This window comes from Myxocyprinus asiaticus, chromosome 38 (assembly GCF_019703515.2).
Source record: "Myxocyprinus asiaticus isolate MX2 ecotype Aquarium Trade chromosome 38, UBuf_Myxa_2, whole genome shotgun sequence".
NCBI lineage: Eukaryota > Metazoa > Chordata > Actinopteri > Cypriniformes > Catostomidae > Myxocyprinus > Myxocyprinus asiaticus.
In genome coordinates, this window is record NC_059381.1 from 20,667,201 (window position 1) to 20,690,759 (window position 23,559).

Sequence of the window (23,559 nt, forward strand, 5' to 3'; positions counted from 1 at the left end):
CTAAGGGCTTAGTAACTACTAGTTAGTTTGTAACTAAGTCAGTCCTTAATTTGGTTACACCACCTGTTCTTAAAGCAAGACTTAACTAGTAGGTTGTAAGCACTCCGTAAAGTAATGCGTAGTCACCTAATATGATGTTTACCCATATTTATCCAATAAGCAGCCTTCAAATTTGTACACAGAAGTGATAAAAAGCTGTGAATTTCAGTTTCTCTCGCTACGGTTGATGTTCAAACCTTGTTGCTCACGTAACCGTCAGCTGTAATAAATTATATCCCTATTAAAATACGATACGTAATAAAAGTAGACTTAATAATTAATATTTTTGCCCTGTGTAAATAATTTATAGGAACTGTATCTAAAATAAATAAGGGACATTTATTCATTTTAATATCATATATATATTTCAAATGTGTTGAAACTTGACACCGGGAGACGCACCCTGAAAACCGCACCGTTAGAATGGTTTCATGATGAACAGCCGCTTTAAAAGTTATTTTTCGCTCTCGTAAACGAGTGTAAATGCCAACACCATCATATACAGTATGTCGAAAGGACTGAAGCCTGTCACGCAAAACGTGCGCTCATTGATGTCATAAAATATCAGTCTGTTTCTTATTCCATCCGTTACTCTTGGTCTGTGTCTTCCGTAAATATTTAGTTTATACGTAGGGTTATGTTCTACCTAAGTTTAATGGTGCAATGCTCAAATATTTAGTAGTGCGTAAATTGTGACTTAGTGCCCATTTACGCCACAACTAGGCTAAGTTGTAATGTACGTATAGCTGGTGCAACCGGCCCCTTGTGAAAATGCTCGAGTAAACAATTAGACAAGTATATATATCCACAGTAAAATGAATCCTATATCGACATAACCTGAAAGGCTGCTCAACAAGGAAGAAGCCAATGCTCCAAAACAGCCATAAAACAGCTTGCAAGTGCACATGTGGACAAAGATCTTACTTTTTGGAGAAATGTCCTCTGGTCTGATGAAACAGAAATGTAACCATAATGACCATAGTGATGTTTGGAGGGCCGTGAAGCATGGGGGTGGCAGCATCATGCTGTGCTGCAGGAGGGACTGCTGCACTTCAAAAAATAGATGGCATCATGAGGAAGGAAAATTATGTGGATATATTGAAGCAACATCTTAAGACATAAGCCAGGAAGTTAAAGCTTGGTTGCAAATGGGTCTTCCAAATGGACAATGACCCCAAGCATACCTCCAAAGTTGTGGCAAAATGGCTTTAGGACAACAAAGTCAAGATATTGGGGTGGCCATCACAAAGCCCTGACCTCAATCTGATACAAAATGTGTGGGCAGGACTGAAAAAGCATGTGCGAGCAAGGAGGCCTACAAACCTGACTCGGTTACACCAGTTCTGTCTGGAGGAATGGGCCAAAATTCCAGAAACTTAATGTGAGAAGCTTGTGTAAGGCTACCCAAAACATTTGACCCAAGTTAACCAATTTAAAGGCAATGCTACCAAATACTAACAAAGTGTATGTAAACTTCTGACCCACTGGGAATGTGATGAAAGTACTTCAAATGTATGTATGTACAGTATGTATCTATATGTGTGTGTGTGTGTGTATATATATATATATATATATATATATATATATATATTCCTGTCTAAAACTTGACAAAACAATGAACAGTGCTACTTGTAAATCAGAAATAAAGACTGAGGAATATAATTTCATGTCATGTACAGAATGAACAAGCACAGACTGCTGAAACCCTTTTATTATTGACCTGGAAATCAGCAATGACAAACACTTTGAACACAACATGATGCAATCATCCTAGTTACAACAACAAGCAAGGCATCAAAGGAAATGCATAAGAAATTCTTTCAGGGGAAAATTAAAATGTAAATTTACATAATGATTCAAAATTTTTATTTTATTAAGCCAAAATTGCCATGTTAAATGACTACAGCAAACATACATAAAGTCATACAAAACTGAACATAATGTAAGAACAAAGTGCTAAGAAATACTTTGCAGAAGAGGCGTTGTCATGGTTTTGGTTGTATTGTAAACCCTGGTGGAGAGCAAGAGGGCAGCGAGGGATGGCATGTCGCTGGATGAAAACTACGAGTGGAGATTATACATTGTCTATAGAAGCAAACAGCAGAGAATGAGACAAAAGGACCAGATTAACAAAAAACAAACATTTAATTATTTCTAATATGATTTCATCTACACATGATTTCTTACCAGGGGAAACCCTCCTTGAATTCAGTAAACTTGTGACGGACCATGAAGGTGGCTAGAGCATCAGCTACCTGCATAAAGGGACACATTTTCTGAGGAAGCCAATCAAGCAGAAAGACTAGAGAAGCATTCATCAGAAATGTTAATGAAAGCTCTACAGTGTCATTCACGTCTGTTCACATTTTTGAGCCAAGTGGATTTTGAATGCAACTTCCAAAATAATTATTTGTGTCTTTGATAATTAAGCTGCAAAATTGTTATAGTAAAAGTGTTTGCCTAAAAAGCTGTGGCAGAAATGCACAGTTTAAATTTGGTCAGATCATTTATCCTATGTTGCTCAAAACCTGTGACTTCTTTCCTGAGGAAAACGGAGATATTATCAAAATGTCAAAGATGCTCTTTTCCATATAACAAAATTACATGATCACTCTCTGTCAAGTTTATCTGCAATTGTGCTTGGCTTCAAGAAAAAAAGTAGAAAGCAACAGGTCAGGATTTGAACTCCGGTAAAACAGACATACTTTTTCAGGGACATCTTCATGAACAGCATGGCCACATTCTGGAAGAACCTGCATCTGGAACTTTCCTGTAACAGAGACCAAAGAAATAAGTAACATCTGGCCATAGAAATGTGACTTATGCTGTACTACGAATGCTAGCCTGAGGAGTAAGTAAAAACCAAGGCTTCACCCTGCATTTGCCCAATGGTAAGATCTTTATCAAGCCTGTCAACACCTATGGGAGACAAAAAAAAAAAAAGGTCTTTGAACTGCTGTTGAGTAAGTCTTAATTGTGATGCATGTAATTTCTGTGCCACCAGTGTCACCAAAAAGAATTGCAAAAATAATGACACAAACAGGATGTCCCACACCAAACTCACGCAATTAGTTGGGCTAATGTCAAACATACAGATTGCAATTCTGGACCCACTTTATATTAGGTGCCTTTAACTACTATGTACTTAATTAAGCCTTTGATACAATGTACTTATTATGTACATACGTGTTGTTACATTGTACTCACATTTAAAGTACCTGCATTTAATGAACCTTTAACCATACCCTGTACCCTAAACCTAACCCCACACTAAACCTACCCGCACCCTAACCTCAGTAGTAGAATTTTGCAAAACAACATGCAGTTACACAATAAATACATTGTATTGTATGTATTTTAATGTTAATACATAGTAGTTAAAGACACCTAATATAAAGAGAGACCACAACTCAGTTTGTAACCACTACTGGAAGAAATGGCATACTTCAGATAAAAGCCAGGCCTCTTACCAGCTAGCAGGAGGAGTTTTGGCACATGGCAGGTGAGAAAGAGAGAAGACAGTCCCTTAAACCAGCCTTCCCAATACTTCTCTGTCTTTGAGAGTTCAATACGCCAGGTGTACAGATTTTCTTTCTTTATCTGTAGGTACAAATGTAAAAATAATGTAACATTTTTAAGTTTCTGTCAAGCTTAATGTTAGGAAAGTCACTGTGAAAATGTATTCTGTGTAGATGTACAACAAATAAGGGATAATGTATAATCAGCCAGTCATTAAAGCTCAATAAACCCCGACAGGGTGATCAGTCATTAAACAAAAATATTTGACCACAGAATATCACGATTGGCCAATCAGAATCAAGTTTTCCCAGAGAGCCATGTAATAAACCACTGTATTGTCTGTGATGTGTAATTTACTTTTTACTTATTATTCAAATTTAAGGTTCTTTTTATGTTGAAATTTTTTTAGATTACCTCTTGATCATCATCTTTCTTCCTTTTGTGGTTGGATTCACCTTCTTCATCCTCCTCCTCCTCTTCTTCAATAATTCCTTCACTGATGCCCTTGGAAACCCCTGGACTACTTAAGGGCTCATCACATCTAAAATTTCAAAGACCTTTCATCAATGCTATGCAATTGAACAATGTAATATATATAACAGCTAAATACTTCTCCAAATAGCCTATATTCTAGGGCTAGTAGAGGGAACCATTACTCCGTAAGACTTACTTTTTCACTTGTCCAACCATGGACACCCGTGCAGATTCAACATTCCTGATCTGTCCACTTTTCACACTGGTAAGAAACAAGTTATCAGTTGGGTCTACAGTAGGAAGCATGACTATACTTTCATAACATATCGATATATTGATTAATGGTCAGCACATTATTGCATTGATATATAAGCTGACGTTTAAATTAGAAGCCTAATTTGCGTGCTTTCCTATTCACTCAGTTGGGCTTTTGTGACATAATTACGTTGGGAGACCACAAGGGGGTGATATAACATTTACTGATGCAGGTTGCAAGGCACAGGTATCACACCATTGGACGGGTATTTTAGAGCTCCTTGCACAGGATGCATACACACAGAAGTTATAAAGGTTTTTGTACTTCTTCAAGAATGAACAAAGTGGCGTTTTGGGTTTGCAGGTTAGTGTATGAAACTGGTTTAACTGCGCAAACTGAACAATTAGAAATTATTATGCAATTTCTCTGTGTGTAGCCTTGCTATCAAACCACAAAAAGACATACTTGTAACTGAAAATAAATAGTGTAGGCATATGAAAGATGGATATGCACAATATATCATCAACTGATGGCTAGAGTAAATAATCTTTGGCCTTTGATAATGATTTGGTTTGAATTTAAATGGAAAACTATTACTAAAGCGGTGTTGAGAAATATATTTGAAAAGAACAAGACTATTGTGCAACTTGTAGCCCTATTTATATCTGAAAAAAAATCCTGATATATATCGATAATCATCGGGGAAATCCTCCGATTATCAATGCGTGAAAAAGGCATCGATGCAAAGCCTATTTTACTGTACTTTACTAGTTTGAAATCCTTTGCTATTACACAAACTTTACTATATAATTAACAATAAGATTTATTTTACTTAATGAATTTACTTTAGAGCTGTCAGTCTATTACATTTTTTAAATCACAAATTATTGCATAAAGTTTTGTAGTTAATCGTGATTAATCACAAATTTTGAAAGTGCTGAAATTTGATTATAAATATACTTCTTTTCCTTATTAGGAAAGAAAACAAAACAATATGTAACAAAATAATGCTTTATAAACATTTTCCAAACAAAGCCTTCCACAGTATAAAGATAAAAATGCACTAAAATAGCACCAAATCAAGTAATATAAACGTTTCCCAAAGTCTAAGTGGGAGTTTGACTAACTGAAATAACTAGACCCCACATAGGTTGCATATTCATTGCAATGGGCATTAAATCTCTTAAACTCTCATCATCCACAATACTAATCTGATGGTAGACTGTGGCTATCTACTTTGATACAGCAATAGTGAAGCCACGTTCATGATTCGCATCAGGGCGTCAGCCCCGCTTTTGTCTCATTCTGCGTTTTGGTTATAGTTAGGTCTTGATCTGATTCTGTGGTAATTAAAATGTGGCTTACATATGCTGAAAAATACCTGATTTCTGTTACAAGTTCCAACTGGACTTTTTTTTTTTTTTTAACAACAAATAGCGTTAAGAGCACCTTTTCCCATATTTTATCACTAACATTGAATCACTGTGTGTGTTTGTAAAGTTCTAAAGTCTGATTTATCAGCCAGAGATGTCAATATATATATATTTTTTCTAAATACTAAAGCTAGCTGATAATAATCATTATTTTCAACAATATTCTGATAACAGTATACCTCCATTCTATGGCATTCTCCACAGATTTAAACGTTTTTGGTCGACTCCTCAGAAAGTTCTGCATGCTGTTCAAGGCGTCCATGGCTGTACCTGAAGAATGAGCAATACCGCATTTATCAGATTGCAAGGAAATTAGTGCCAAAACACACTGTGGTATAACTAATTTATAATAATGTTGTCAAGAAAGGTTTTTTGTCTCGTGTGAACTAGTTAACATTTCATCTTTTCACTTGTTATCGATTGTTTTTTGCTTGTTATGACCATGTTGCACTTACCTTCCACTACATCAATTACACAAAGACCAAGCAGTGATGGCACGTGATTGGCTGCAGCGGTGTGAACTGCTATTGCTCCGCCCATACTGTGACCAATAATCATGATAGGTGGTGGGTTTTCACTGTAAAGGGCCTCCACCACTTTTCCAATATCCCTGGAGAGCATGTAAAATATATTAGATTATGCAAATACCTTATTTTTAGAGACCCTCTGATGAATATGTACTTACTTAGCCATTGTCTCAGCAGAGAGATCGTCGGGGTTCTTGACTGTAGTATCACCTGAATTTTATAAAATGCAACATTAAAAAAAAAAAGGAATTAATCTTTGTAAGTGATCATTTAAAAGGAAGAAAAAAAATAATGCATGTTCGTGGTTTGTTATCAGTTTCTAACACAGACACAAAGAAGTTCTCTTAAGTATAAGGATTTGAATACCCTTACCATGTCCTCGAAGGTCCATAGCTACAACCCTGCAGTTAATTCTGCTGCATATAACAGACTGAGAATACAAACATCTGTCAAAATCATGAAACAATCAGTGTACTGAACAGAAAGCCATAGACCTTTTTCACGGTAGCGCCACCCTTGATTTTTAATGGTAATGACAATGAGGCTGTGAACGATAGACTTAAATCTCTTAAATGGCATGCACAGTATAAAGCTGTAAAAAGCTCCTAGATCACAACTGATTTTCCAAAACTCATGTTCTCTGGAGTTTTTGTCTACTGAATGTTCACTGAAATAAGTTTTTTTTTTTTTCAATGTTTTGTCCACGGAACGATCCAAAACACTTTAAACCGCAGTACAACCCACTGAAGAGACTCCACTTTACCCCTCACAGCCTCATTGTCATTTCCATCAAATATCAAAGATGGCGTTGGTGTTAATAAGATCCATGTCTGTTTCAACATCTGTCCCTTTCCTGTGTGTATCAACTCAACTCATATTTAAAGTTCTCACAACTATATACTGTACAGTGGAGTCCAAAAGTATTTATGAAAAAAAAAAAAGTAACGCAAAATGTAGTAGAAATATTTAAGAGTTTCTACTATTTTCAAGTCACAAATCAAATGTAAGCAAATTGGCAACTCCTTTGTATGAAGACATATTTCTTGCCTTCATTGAAGCATGCAAGATACTGTTTGTAATGTTCTCAAATCATACCGGATAACCAGTGTTGGGTGTAATATGATTACAAAGTAATTAGTTACAGTAATCTAACAGTATACGGTATTACACTTTAAATTCTTACGGACTTAATTTACTTACTTTTAAATACATTACTTGGCTTATACATATTTCAAAAAATATAAAACATTATGTAAAACACATTTAAAAACAAGAATTATGTTAATATGCACAACTGTTTGACAGATGAAGGGAGTGTGCCCCCCAACTAATCATTGTAAAGGCCCAAACATACTCTACGCACGTACGTGAACGCAGACGCACCTTGCTACGCAAGCTCGATTTCACGCGTCGCTGCGTTGTGAAATGTGTCAGTGCTCAATTCTTAACACAATGCTAGTACGCGCTGCATTGTCAGCACTGCCGCAAGGGGTGCTAGAGTGGATTTTCTTCTTTCAATCAACAACTGTCATGGCAGACTCGGGCAGCAATTTGAGTTGAATCTTTTCGAAACATATATGATTTGTTGTCCCCAGTCCATTCAAACGAACTTGTTTTTTCTCTGTCTCTCTCCCCACTCCTCAGCTAAATCGACTCATCTACCACATCTGGGCTGCATCCGAAAACATAGGCAGCTGGCTTGTGTGGTGAACAATCGGACCGAGATTCCAGGAGCCAGTTTATGGCAGAGCCCCTCTATAACTGTCAAGGCAAACAAGAGTGGCTCCATTTTGATTGGATCGTGGCAGGACCAACACAAACATAAGCCAAGCACAGCCATCAGATAAGCTGCTTGGACAACTACCAGATACTTCAGAAAGTAAGGCCCGGACCATTAACTTACCATGTGGAAAAAGCTGAAACAAAGAAGCCAAGACGACAAATCTGTAGACACAATCTATTATTCCTAACATGGACACCAACTGCAAAACATCTACTCCATGCTTGTTCACAGTATTGTTTATGTCAACTGCAGTTGTTCAATTAGCACAATAGTTCACACAAACTAAACTATGGTTGTATAAATTAATGCATGCGTAACATTTAATCTTTAAATATCATGTTTGGTCTTTATCTTCAGAAAAATACCAAGAGTATTTTTGAAGAGGTTTGGAACAGGTACAATGCACAGATGAATCTGTAAAGACATTGTTTAACTATATACTTTAAAATATGCAAATGTTCCACACAGAGAAGGAAGGCTGAGCCACACCGTGTGGGCCCCCTCCAATGTCAGCAGCCAATCATAGCCCTGAAACAGGAAGGCACCAAACTTAAATCTCCTCCTCATCAGGAAGGTATAAAGCATCCTTACAACAGCCACACCTCTGTTCTGTTCTCACTCTACAAGAGAGAAAGAGGCCATATCAGAATGATAATCAACGTTCAGAGTTCCCAGCTGTTCGAGTTTGGGAGCAATAACAGAATAATAACACTTTTCCGTTCTGGTCTCACTCTACGGAGAGGCAATAACACAGTGTAAACCTGAATAAGTTAGCAGAAGTCAAAAAAATGTAGGTAATCAGTTACATCAAATTTTTTAATAAATTCAAAATTTAAGTGGAACTGTCAGGTTTTGAATTTGTACTACTTTTGCATGCTAACTGCTCTTAACTTGAAAAATTTAGTAAGCTAACTCAGACATTTTGATGGCACTTAACTTAAAATTGTGTAAACCACCAGATTGACTTGCTTAATAATAGATAAAGCAGTAATATTCACACTTGGTATTGTTCCTCAACCTAAGCTCAAACTCCACTCCTCACCATAATGGTAACCCCCAAAACCCCCAACATAATAGAAACTATTCTAATCATAACAAAACATTAAACACTAACAAGTTTTCCCCTTTGCATTCATGTTGCAAAAACACATAAAATAACGCTTAATTTTATCAACGTAATCAGTAATTTTATTATAATTTTAGAGAGGTAATTTGTCATTTGTAGTGGATTACTTTGAGTAATTAATAGGACTGTCAATCGATTAAATGTTTTAATCGAATTACATTGTGTGGCAATTAATCAAATTAATCGCATATACAAATATTTACTGAGAAAGCTCCTCAATTAACAATAATGATGAAATAATTATAGTTATTTTTAAATAATTACAAATAATATTATAAAAAACTATATTCAGATAATTAAAATACATTACATTATTGTGGCAGAGGAGTAAATCATTGATAAGACAATACAAAAAGTGGCTTTAGAATCCAATGTAATGTTTATTTGCATATTATTGAACATAAGCCAATCAGTTCTACAATCTGGCTTACAGTTCACAGCAATCCATTTTGAAGTTGAATTTTTCAATCAGTCCGAGATTTACTATGAGGGCTTGTCTAAGGACTCGTCCACGTACACCTGCGTCAGACGGATGCTTTTGGATGGTCTTGCTTTGGTTGCATCGTGTCATATACATACAATTAGTAGGTCACTGTGTCAAGTTAAACATAGTATAATACTTTGAAAAACATGTCTTGAGATCCCTAAATTCGAATTTGCGCTCCATCATGCTGTTTTGAAGGCAAGAACGCATCCTCAGGCGAATGCCAATCGAAAGTGATCATCCCTATGCCCTACTCACTACGAAAGACAAAGCTCTTGATGTGGGCACTATGAAGGGAGCATGGCATTACAGTTTAAATGTAGCCTTCACTAAAAGTCTTCTGAAAGGGCCTTTTCTGAAAACTGTTACTTTCTTTTGTTTGCAACGACACTTCGAGTGGCATCCCATTCGCGAAGTGCCCTTCAAGGGTGCAAAAAAGCCATTTGGAAAAACTAAGCTCATGTTGTGCTGTCTGCTGAACAGTTGATTTGTTGTCTGTGTAAGCTGCACGTTTCCTAAACAGCTGAAGTTTCGCTTACTGCCCCCTGGAGAAAGCAGTTGGTACTTCAAGCTTGAATTGCTCAGGAATCTTCCTTATTAGTGGGGACATAATCAATTGCATAATTTTTTAATGCATTATTTTATATACAATTAATAGCACTTATTTAACATGTTAAATCGACAGCCCTAGTAATTAAACCAACACTGCGGATAACACAGGTCATTTTGCACAAATTTGTGGAGTCCAAGTTGCAACATAAAAAACACCAAGGAATTAATGTAATTTTTAAAAAGAAAATTATTATTCCACTTATCTTTTCTACTGATAATATAATTCTGCATTAGAAAAGAATGCAAAATAAAGCATTTTCACCAGTGGTCTCAGATTTTTGGACCCCACTGTATCGCCAATCATTAAAGCAGGCTGCACTGTAGCCTCCATTCATAACTGGAATGATTCCTCATAATCATTTGATCTTTGCAGAGATTTGAACATTCACAGAGAAATATTTTTAGTCCAAACTTGTGAAGAGAAACAGATGATGTATGAAACTCACAGTAAAAACTGCCCAAGAAAGAGCAGAGTGACCTCCCCCATGAAGCAGTAGCAGGACAGGACCTTGAGAGCCACTGCTGTAAATTCTGAATGTGTACAGAGGAGTAAAGGAAAGACTTAAACTGTATGTTTTAGTTGATTTACTATCAATGGAAAATCAGAAGTATTGTACAATGGCCCTAAAATTAGGGGTTTAACGATCCATCGATCCTATAACCAACGATCATTTTATCGATACAACGCGTAAATATCGATATAGACATTTTTTTTTTTTTTTTAAAGATGCACCTCTATTTTAATACTCTCACGTCAGCCAAGTCCGTACGCATTTCCGTCAGGCGATGAGCCAACCTTATTACATTAATTTGACTTTGAGCGCTAAATACGCTTTTCATATGGGACAATGATGTGCGCAGAGTCTGTGAAGCCAACTTCCGCTCTGCTATCCATGCGCGCGCGTCAACCGAGCTTCCCGTGAAATACGAGCCTCAGACCAGGTGACAGGATCACTGCGAGCACGTCAACCGGGCGCTCCTTAAAATGCGAGCTCTCGTGACAAACGCAGAGCGGCTCACATGCGCGATTAATTCGGGCTTCCATCGATATTTTTGCGCATGCGACCCATTTGAAATTTACATAAGAATTTGCTATTTAAAAGTACCATGGAGCAGTGCAACCATCATGTAAAACGTCTTGACAACGCCGACATTCTGAACAGCACTAATGAAACACCTGCTCAGCTCCAGCATCAGTTGTAAGACTTTACACATCAACACCCTTACTAACATTTATCCCAGTTAACTGTTACATAATTTTTCATTACAACTGTGGAAGTTGTAGCCAAGAAAACCACGGATGGCACGGATAGTTGGAAACAAGTCATGGGTATGTAAGTACTTTGAATTGGATTCAAATGAAAAATAAACTGTAATCAAACGATTGATGATCACTTGTGTGTGACTTTATTTTTATATTATTATCTGTATAATTGTTTTCAACATATGAAGTACCTTATTTTGTTGTGGATGTCCCAATGTGGATACTAAATTTGCACATTTCGGAGAGCTCACTAAAATATTCAGATTATATTTTGGTTGCATTTGAGGGCAAAATAATTGTAATTGATTGTGTAAAATAGACACATAATATTGGAAAATCGATAGCAGGGCCCTGAATCGAATCAAATCGAATCGTATCGCGGCAGACTTTGAAGTATCAGCAAATATCGGATCACAGGCCAAGAGAATCTACATAAGATGAAACGCCCGATTTACACCCCTACCTAAAAAGGTATCTGGACACTTCGTCCACACTTAAAAATGTGTAAATGTCTTTGCATTAGATAAATATAAACTATCAATGCCACTTGAAATTTTGTTGTCTACACAATGAAATTCTTAAGTGTGGCTTAAGTTTCCAAAAGTGTCCAAATACCTTCCAGAACCACTGTATAACATGATATACAAAGACAGCAGATAAATATATAATTATTTTCAAAGAGTTTGCATGAGAATCAAGCAAAGGATATGTCTTTGCTGTTGTCGTTTTCCACCTCCACATCCTCCATGGTTTCAAAGTACTGACTCCAGGGCAGAGGAGTAAAATCTCGTTTTCTTCCTGGTCTGCATAGAGAGGAGAAATATGTTCTCAACAAAATATGGTAGCACCATGGTATTAGTTGAATTATCTTAAAGGGATAGTTCACCAAAAAATGAAAATTCTCTCATCATTTACTCACCCTCATGACATCCCAGATGTGAATAACTTTCTTTATTCAGCAGAACACAAAGATTTTTAGAAGAATATCTCAGCTCTGTAGGTCCATACTATGCAAGTGAATGGTGACCAGGCCTTTGTAGCTCCAAAAAGCACATAAAACTAATCTATATGACTCCAGTGGTTAAATCTATATCTTAAGAAGCGATATGATAGGTGTGGGTGAGAAACAGACAAAAATTGAAGTCCTTTTTTTTTTTTTAACTTTAAATCTTCACTTTTACATTTGAAAGCCACATGTGGTGACTGTTTAGTTTCACTTTCACATCTAACAGTGAAAGTAAAACTGAAGATTTATAGAAAAAAAAAAAAGGACTTACATTTTGATCTGTTTCTCACCAACACCTATCATATCACTTCAGAAGACATTAATTTAACCACTGGAGGCTTATGGATTGCTTTTTAGTTTCCTACAAAGCTACAAAGGTCTGATCGTCATTCACTTGCATTGTTAAGACCTACAGAGCTGAAATATTCTTCTTAAAATCTTTGTTTTGTGTTCTGCTGAAGAAAGAAAGTCATACACATCTGGGATGGCATGAGGGTAAGTAAACGATGAGAGAATGTTCATTTTTGGGTGAACTATCCCTTTAAGGCACCATGAAAATACAATAGTAGACCTATAGAATTTATTTATTTATTCATTTTTATTGCCATATCAGCATCACTGGCTATTTTCATGGCAAGATTATGGTAGTTTTAAAAGGTAATATAGTATATAAAACAGTAATATACACAATGAACAATATATAAGACCTTTCATTTCAATATTTAATACATTTAAAATATTCCCTGGTGAGACATTTTTGAAAACATCCACTAAAAAAACGAGTAAAACATTGCCTAGTGGCACTAAAAGTAGGACACTCCAGTAAAATGTGTTTTATGGACAGTGGTGTCTGACAAAAAAAAAAAAAAGAAATTGGTGGCGGCACTACACCTTTCAATAAAAACATATAAGTCTAGAATGACTACACTCAAAAGGAAAACTTGTGAAAGATCTTTCATTTATAATTCGGTTGACTTCATACAACTTATTATGGATGCAATTGTTCTATTCAATTTGCCACTTTTTATATATATACATATTCAGTACGGGTTTGAGATCTGATGGTGGGACTTGACAGTCTGTAATTCTCAGAGTGAGAGCTTTCTTTGCAGCAGTATCTGCCTGTTCATTACCAAACAGTCCCATATGACCCGGAATCCAGCAGAAAACAATGTTAAAATATTTTTCCTTTAAGAGATTCAGTTTTGCTATTATATTAACAATTATGGGGTGATCAGTTTTTAATGATTCAAGTGCTTGAGGGAAGATTTGGAGTCTGTACAAATAAAAAAGTTTCATTGTTGTGCTCTCTCGATCTGCTCTAAAGCCAAGAGTAAAGCACAGGCCTCAGCTGTAAAAATTGAGCTTTCATCTGGAATACGGATACTAACGATCTTTTTTCCATATACTGCAGCTGCAGATACACCGTTCTCTGTTTTGGATCCATCTGTGTACACAGGTTTATGAAGCAAAAAATTATATCTAATTTCTATAAATTCCTGTTTGTGTTCATTTGGATGGATCATTGTCTTCTTTTGCTGGGCCAAATTCAACATGATGTTTAATTTTCTTAGATTCCAGGGAGGAATAGGGCATAGATGGGTTTGTGTTAGTATGTCTAGATTAATGTCCATGTTCTCAAAGTAGGGTTTTATACGGATGCCAAAAGGACTAATATACTTGGGTCTGGCTTCATACAAATCTGGATGTTGAGGGTTGAAAACTTAAGAGAAAGCTGGATTGCATTGGTTTGTTTTCATCTTAACTGCATACTGAAGAGCAAGATTCAAGCGCCTGTTGTTAAGTGATGGTTCCTTTGCTTCAATATACAAACTTTGAAAGGGTGAAGTTCTGAATGCTCCTAAAGAAAGTCGTAATCCTATATGGTGTACAGTATCCAGCATTTTAATGTAAGATTTCCTGGCAGATCCATAAACTATGCTCCCACAGTCCATTTGGGATCGCACCAGCGTTCTGTAAAGACATAGAAGTGTAGTGCAATCTGCAACCCATTTTGTTTTAGCCAGTACCTTTATGATGTTAATTTTTTTTTAAGGCATTTGTTTCTTAACAGTTTTATATGTGGGATAAAAGAAAGTTTATTGTCCAAAGCTAGCCCTAAAAACTTAGTCTCTTTTGTGACTTTTATAGATCCTCCCTCCATGAAGAGCTCTGGGTCTAGATGTTGAGATCGCAGCAAGCAGAAATGCATACAGACAGTTTTTGATTTGGAGAATTTAAATCCATTTCTAACTGACCAATCATGTATTTTGTTAATGCACAACTGTAATAGCCTTTCAATAAAATTCATATTTTTCCCCCTGTAGCAGATGCACAAATCGTCGTCATACAGACTACATTTGACCCGAAAACATTTGCAATACTGTTAATTTTAATACTAAACAAGGTAACTGAAAAGATACTTCCCTGAGGCACACCTAATTCTTGTGTGTATATTCGACAAAGTAGTTCCTATTCAGACACGAAAGTCTATTCAATAAAAAATTTAAAATGAAAAAGTACCCTCTAAAACCCATTTCATACAGATCTTTTAAAATGCCAAATCTCCAAGTAGTATCATAGGCTTTTTCTAGATCAAAGAAAACTGCCACCATATGCTCTTTTTTTGATAAACCCATTACGCACAAATGATTCCAGTCTTATGAGATGGTCTAAAGTGCTTCTGCCTCATCTGAAACCACACTGGTAAATCACTGACCTTATGGTTTTTCTCTAGCATCCACACAAGCCGGTCATTGACCATTCTTTCCAAGGTTTTACATAGGCAGTTGGTGAGGGCTATTTTTGTTTGAGTCTGTATGATCTTTGCCCAGTTTAGGTATGAGTATGACTGTTGCTTCTTTCCAATATGATGGTATTTCTCCTGATTTCCAAACGGTGTTAAAATTGTCCAAAAGAATCAATAATACATTATGGGGTAAGTGCTTTAGGAACTGGTAATGAACTCTATCTGGTCCAACAGCAGTATCATTTGAGTTCTTTAAAGCTTAAAGAAGCTCTTCCATTATAAAGGGCTGGTTGTATGGCTCTGTGTTATCAGAAGAAAAGTCAAGTTGGTTCTGTTCCTGTTGTATCTTTATTTCTTGGAACTCAGGGAGACAGTTTTCTAGTGAAGATTTCCTCTCAAAAGTCTCTGCAAGCTTGTTAGCAATTTCTTGTTTTGTAGTAAAGTGCCTTGACTCTTAATATGTCATATTTGTGATCCACCTTCTTTACCCTTCATCTTTTGGATCATGTCCTATACTTTCTTTGTTGGTACATGTGACGTTAAACTTGATGCATATTTTTTCCAGCTTTGTCTTTTTGTTTCATTAATGATTCTATGTGCTTTGGACCTGCAAATTTTCTATTTAATGAGGTTTTCTGTTGTTGGGTGTTTGTTAAACATCCTTTCTGCCTTTTTCCATTCTTCAATAGCCTTTTTGCAATTTTCATCAAACCATGGGTTAGTCCGTCGGTATGGCTTTGTTGATGTTTTTGGAACAGCTTTTCCTGCTATTTCTATTAAAGTATCCATAAACCTCTTTATTGGGTCATGATTTTCTTGAGGCGCTATGCTGAATTTCTCATAACAAAGTGTCTGAAAGGAGTACCAGTTGGCTCTTTTAAGATGCCATCTTGGAGGACTTTGTTGAATTTCTGCTTCTGAAGTAACAGAGGAGAGTGGTCACTCCAACACAGATAATCCCAGACTAGCCACGAGAAGTCGAGCAATAGTTCAGGCTCACATATAGTTAGGCCAATAGCAGTGTAGGTTCCATATCCTGGATGCAGATAAGTGTACGAACCATCATTTAATATGCATAGATCATTTTTAGAGATAAGGTCCTCAATCATTTTGCCTTTTGTATTTGTGTAGCTTCCTCTCCATAGTGGACTATGATTATTAAAATCTCTCACAAGGATGTATGGGGATGGCAACTGGTGTACCAATCTGTCCAAGTCATGTAATGCTACGGAAACATCAGGGGGTATGTAAATGGGGCACAGGGAAATGGCTTTATGGAGTGTTAAATGCACAGCTACTGCTTGCAAGTTTGTATCTATTGGTATATGGCTGTGAATTATGTCACATCTAACTAATATGGCCTATCCAATCAAGGGGCATTGCATATTTTGGCCAAATGCATTAAATATTGTATAGTTTTTTTTTTTTTGTTTTTTTTTAAGGTCAATGGGCTGCTTGGTACCAAGTGAGTCTCTTGAAGACAAAAGGCAATGGGATTAACAACAGCAGATAAACGCTGCAGTTCAGCAAAGTTTACTTTGATCCCTCAGCAGTTCCACTGAATAATGTGATTATTAATTCTCAAATAGGCAAAACCGGTACATGCCCTTTACTTCTGCATTTAGGAGATAAGCTATGGCTATGAGATGTAATGTTCTCTTTCATTTCAATATCCTTTGAAATTTCAGTCTTTTGACTTTTTCCTTGATTAACTTCTGGTAATTGTGTTCTTATACTATGTGTCTTTTTCCCTCTTGAAGATTGGTTGTGTTCAGCTGACAGACTTCATTCTTCAGTGACTTGGGTCTGACTTGATGTAATTTAGATTGGGTGCTTTGAGGCTTCTTTTTAGCTGAGATAGAATTTGTGTTTATGTATTGTGGTTTGTCATTATTCACCCAGGTCAAGTCTGTCTGGCATTCAGCAGTGCTCGTGATTGGTTTTACCACAGTGGCATAAAATTTCCTTATATTAAAAGGCAGGAGACTCCTCAACCACTCTACGTGCTTCAACGTAGCTCACTCTCTCCATACATTTTACTCTCTGGATTTCCTTTTCTTTGATCCAGACTGGACAGACTTTTGATGAAGCTGAGTGATCAGCTGCACAGTTGCTGCATTTTGCCTGATTATGTCCTTCCTCTCCACAACTACAACATACTGACTTGTTTTTACATCCTGCAGAGCCGTGGCCAAATTTTTGACAATTAAAACATCTTGGGGGGGGTTTGGAATGAAGATGTTGACAGGTACACTCAGATATCCTAATTGGATACTTTCTGGTGGTTGTGGTTTGTTGAATGTCACTATGCAAGTTCCTGTTTTAATCATCTGGTCTTCTTTTTTTAAATTAAATTCTTTTAACATTTGTTACACCTTGAGTCAATTCCGATGCTACGTCAGCCTAATCCATATCTTGTAGGATAACTCCTTTACTGCTGCTTAGAGATGGATGATACAAGGCTTTTATAGGAACACTGGCCAGCGTATTAGCATGCATTAGATTATCTGCATGAATTTTTTTGGAACATTCCACCAATATTTGTCCAGACCGTAGTTTTTTCACTTCTTTAACTGTTCCTGCTATACCCAAGATACCTTTTTGTATTGCAAAAGGGGACAGCTTAGTCAGAGGCATGTCAGGTAATACAGATTCTAAAAGAATGAATCTCTGCCAATTTTCACTATTTGGGGGGATCATGCAACAAGTATGAGTCATCATCCACATTCTGTTCCATCTTTACTTGTTTAGGGGTTTTTTGGTTAGCCATGTTTGTGTTATTTAGTTTCATTACTCCCGCTCCCCACCCACATCGGAGTCCAACAAGGGGATGCACAGAGCCGTGGGTATCCTCCAGATATGCACCAAGGATACGGGGTTAATATACTCGAGCAAAAGGAACAAAGTTCATATTCCTCGATTGACCCCCAGCCAGCGCCCTTTAGGGCATGTCTTGACTAGCCACTTGATTGGACCGGGCCCTTCCAACCTCCCGTCTATGTGAAGTCAGAGCCAAAGCACTGTGTTGGATCTTGGGGAGCCGCAGAAACCCACATTCCTCAAGTGCCAGGACCTCTTTCTCCACAGTCATGGGTTGCAACTTATGGCAAAGTCGCCCCATTTGTCGCCTCTTACGATCAGCAAGTGGTCCCCATGGACCCGGGGTAGACCATATATAAATATGCTAACCATATATCAAAGTACTGTTATATTACCATCTGATCCCATCAGATATTGAGCGTTACTGCCCAGATGTGCTCTCACACACAAGAAATTTTGCCTCTGAACAGAAGCTTCCAGTACATACAGAAATACAAAAAGCTAGACACAGAATTACAGGATAAGACGAATAGTTTACGTACATAGAGTTGCTATATAGATGAATGTGGAAAAGAAACTGTTCAAATGGGTATGGGTTTGTACAGGTAGTAGTATAAATATGAAAAATAAAATGTAAAATATAGCAGCAAGCAGCAATGACAGGCCCAAGCACCATGGGTCCAATTCCACCAGGTGGCTTTCAGAAAACAGTGCATGATGGACATGCATTTTGTCAAGGAAAACAAGACAAGTGCCTCAAAAACACATGAATATACAAAGAATAATAACATTTAATACATTGCCATGGCAACATGATTTAAGATATCAAGTAACCCTTCACAATTTTACATCAGCTGTATCTTGACATTATTCCAAGCAATTTTGAAGAAACAATTTGGGTAAATGTATGAGGACTATTTCAAAGCATGTTGTAAGTGCCACACTTCCTGCTACCAGGTGGTAGCGCTATGACCGTGACCGAAAAAAGCCACATCCATGTGATCAGCCCCATTACCAAACATACAGCTCAATTTTGATCTAAATCACACACTGCAAACAGAAGATATGAGACACTTCCTGTTTCACATTTTTCATACATAATTTAATGCCTCGCCATGGCAACACCGTTCGATATATCAAAAATCTGTTTGCAATTTAGCATCTTCAATATATTGGCATAATGTTGCCTAAATTTGGTGACAGTCACATACATTTCCTAGGAGGAGTATTTAAAAGTTCAGAGCCTGTAATTTTCAAAAAATCCAACATCCTGTTGGGCGGAGCTAATGACTGTATTTATGAAAGTTGTCCGGTGTCATGACAAATTGAGTCCGCCCGGTAAATCGAGTCCCCATGGGGGTAACTGTTTGTAATGCTTGAGCAAAAACCTATCATGCTATTTTGATAGCATGTCACTGAAGTCTAGGCTAACTGAAAAACACCAACAACGACACATCTTTAATTTCACAATCTATAAATTCAGTTATATATTATTGTGTAACATTATTTAAAAGACAATAAATGTCATATTTACATAGTTAAAACTGCATATACGATAAAGTGAATTTGTAAGATTTTTTTTATCAGGCACTGAAGAGTACTCATTACTAGCTCTTTGAGCTAATGGAATCTCTGTGATGTAATATGGGGACTCGATTTACCAGGCAACCTCAATTTCTCATGACACCGGCTTGATGAGAACTATATATGTACCAATTTTAGTGACTGTAGGTGTAAATGGGGGTGCTACAAAGCTACACAACTTTTGCCAAAGTCTTTCGATTAAGTCAGTCTTTTGTCTGCCATCTTCTGAACATTACCAGGAGGCTATTTCCATTATTCCTATCTACTTGAATGGGGGACCATCGAAATCTCAACAACAGCTGGTCAAGATTATAATCAAAGAACATATTTTAAATCAGCAGTAAAATCTGACAAAACTGGTATCATTTATTGTGCTTTTTTTTTTTTTTTTTTTTTTTTTTTACATCATATTATTCTTAAAAACTCAATTTTCCCGGTGTTATGGATCAACTGCGGATCATGTTAACTGGGGATGTGCACGTGCATGTAAATAATTTTACTTGCCTTTTTAGCAGATTCGTTCAATATAAATTGTCAATGAGTAAAGACATTTTTAAAAATTATAAAAAAAAAAAAAAGTTGTTATCATTAATAAACAGTTGTTTCATCGATGTCTGTTCTAATGAATTTGACACAGTTTAAGAGCAATTTCAATGGTTTCATCTGGTTACCCATGTTAACGTGGGACATTGGTTTGAATGGGAAATGCCGATTACACTTGTCAGAGCAGTAAATCACATGTGGAACTCTTTTATATAAAACACTAAAGCATCATAGGCTGATGTGTGTCAGTAATATACTTTCAATTGCTTTTTTTCTTTATAATGAATAATGGCTTAATTATAGTTAAGTTTGAGTAACTTTCTCCTACCACTGAAAATGAACAAAGTGATCTGCTAGTTAGAACTAGATCATTAGTTCAGCGGTATGTCGCACTAATATATCACTCAGCGACCTGGGTTCATTGAGTGCAACTGTATCTTTGCTTCAGGTTATGATGTACTTTTAATAGGTCTACTGAAAACTATTTTGTAAAACACAGACACAATTTATGATATTGTTTTAAACAAATCTATCAACATTTCAAATGAATCTGACAGCCAGTAATCACAGTATAACCTACTGAATTTTCTGAGAAGGGCTGAATTACTGAGAAGAAAATTATGAACTATGCTGTCTATAACAGGCTTTTTTTAAAATTGTCAAACAATTTAAGATCAAATCTTAATATCTTAATATTTTAACAAAAAAACGAAATCATTGTTTCTGAAGAACTTTCTCATGCTTTCTCGGAGTATCATTTATCATTGGTCAGTTTGGCCTTTGTACATGCTCTCCAGTCTCCACACAAAAACAAATTTGTACTTCTGAAAGATCATCTTTTGGCAGTGTCATGGGTAGTCATAAATATACGATATTGTTATGCACAGAACCTTTTAAAACTAAAGGATATTATTATATCAATTTAATTAAACTGACAGATGGGAACTGAATCGGGGACTATTCGTATGGTTACAATCACGCTACCGCTAGACCAACCGGCTTTTAGAGAATCAGAATGAGCTTTATTGTCAAGTTTTCTTACGTACACAAGGAATTTGTTTTGGTGATAGGAGAAACAAGTGCACACAGAACATTACAGTGAGACACAGAATATAAAACAAGGTAAGTGTATAAATAAACAAATAATAGTACATATAACATGTATGTACATGTGCAAGTGGTAATGTATGTGCAAGGTAGGGGTATGTACAGTTATTGAATTAAATGTGAATTTACATATCTACATGAGATATGTATTTATATTATTGCACTATGGGGGAGTCCTGAGGCAGTTTAATTGTTCATGAGGAAAATGGCCTGAAGGTAAAAAGTGTTCTTGTGCCTGGATGTCCTGGCGCTCAGTAGCGCCGGCCAGAGGTCAACAGTACAAAGAGGGAGTGGGCAGGGTTTGTGGGGTCCAGAGTGATTCTACCTGCACGTTTCCTCACTCTGGAGAGGTACAGGTTTTGGAGGGTGGGTGGGCGGGCGCCAATACTCAGCAGTCCTTACTGTCCATTGTAGTTTCCTCCTGTCTGATTTGGTGGCTGAACCAAACCAGACAGTTGTAGATGTACACAGGACAGACTCAGTGACAGTGGAGTAGAACTGTGTCAGCAGCTTTTTATTTTTATATTATTTGCAAACAATAATTTTCTTAAACTTACAAAACTATTATTATTTTTTTAATAAATGGAAGTAATTTAAGAGTATATGCCTATTATTGACACATTTCAGCCTATGATGCTTTAGTGTTGCAAATTAGAGTTCCACATGCGATTTACTGCTCTGACAAGTGTAATTGCCAGTTCCCATTCAAACCAATGTCCCACGTCAACATGGGAAACCAGATGTTACCCTGTGAAACCGTAAAAATCGCTCTTAAAATTGTGTCAAATTTATTGGAACAGACATCATACAAAGCGGGCTAATAATGATACCAACTTTTTTTCTTGTTTCTTTACTCATTGACAATTCACACTGAACGAATCTGCTGAGAAGGCAAGTAAAATTATTCACATGCATGTGCACATCTCCAGTTAACATGATCCCCAGTTGATCCATAACACCGGCAACTCTGATGTGTTTTGTAGCATGTTAAGTGATCCAAAAGCACCCAAAACCTTGAAAAGAATAATAATAATCCTTATAAGAACAATAGGGCCTTCGCACCTTCAGTGCTTGGGCCCAATAAATAGTGATTTTGCATATTGAACACATGGGTTTGTATAGATAGCATGTATAAATATGAATTAAAAGCAAGCTTCTTTGGCGTGTAGCTTGTAGTGTAACTTGCTACTTTCTATGAAGTGTAGCTTTTAGCTTAGCTTACCTAATTTTTATGTCGAGTAGTTGGCAGCTTAGCTAGCTACATATTTTGAGTTGCTTGCCCAACACAGGAAAAACCTTTGCTGTGCCATAGTGTATGTGTATGGTCATTATTTTCATTGTAAGGTTTAATAAGATCGTGTTTGGTGTTTCAAATTTAACATGTTAGGCCTACTAATACTAACAATGTGTGTGATTGATTCAGCCATATCATCAAAATCTCACTCCAACCAGGTATCCAAAGTTGGCAACCCTGTGAACGATACAGTTTTCATTCCGTGTAACGTCAATAGAAACAGTTAAACACACATACAAGCATCATCAGCAATAGAGATCTCCGAATCTTCAATTAACGAATTTACATCGTGACAGCTAACAGCTGAAATATTTTAAGAGCAATGAACTCGATTTGATATTTTGAGGTTGTAATGTATGTAACACACATACGATTAAAGCGTAAACTCACCCCATTCTTAATTTAGACCCCGACTGCAAATCTGCCATTGGAGGTTTGGAGGATAGCAAATTCAATTGCAACTGTTTCTCCATGGTGAGAGGAAAGCAAAACCCTTTGAGCACGTTAAGCGTCTAGCCCTCTTTGCACCATACGAGTTCTTGTCTATAGACAGTAGGATTATAGACTTCACAAATTAAAGAGATATCAGGCTAGTTCAGCAGGCAGGTACAAAAACCTATGTTCACACGAGAAGTCTCCGCCCACCAGTCATTCGTGACCATTTTGCATTATGGGGCTTGTAGTCACGTCAGAGATTTTTACTACTGACCCTGATGGCACTGCGCATGGAAAGAACTACAACTAACAGAAAACACCAGTTTCGGTTCCTCGAGCACGTATACTAGCCAGAAACAATATGACGTAATGCGATACAAAAAAAGATTAATTTTACAACTAATTTATTACTTTTCCAAGCAAAATGTAATATTCACACATGCAAATGCTCAAAGGAAAAAGCCTAATTTTTATATTCAAGAATTTTTCTGAATGATATTTAAA

At 36.7% G+C, this 23,559-nt stretch overlaps 1 protein-coding gene across 1 annotated transcript; it reads right to left on the reverse strand.

Moving 5' to 3' along the window:
• Positions 1-1,735: 1,735 nt before the first annotated feature.
• ppme1 (protein phosphatase methylesterase 1) lies at positions 1,736-23,273 on the reverse strand. Its single transcript, XM_051676880.1, has 14 exons — positions 23,011-23,273; positions 12,226-12,320; positions 10,700-10,791; positions 6,621-6,678; positions 6,407-6,458; positions 6,177-6,331; positions 5,901-5,991; positions 4,229-4,294; positions 3,973-4,099; positions 3,510-3,639; positions 2,914-2,958; positions 2,745-2,809; positions 2,227-2,294; positions 1,736-2,124 (listed from the first exon to the last, which is right to left on the reverse strand). Coding segments are annotated over exons 1-14 (1,128 nt in total). The 5' UTR covers positions 23,094-23,273; the 3' UTR covers positions 1,736-2,123.
• Positions 23,274-23,559: the final 286 nt, after the last annotated feature.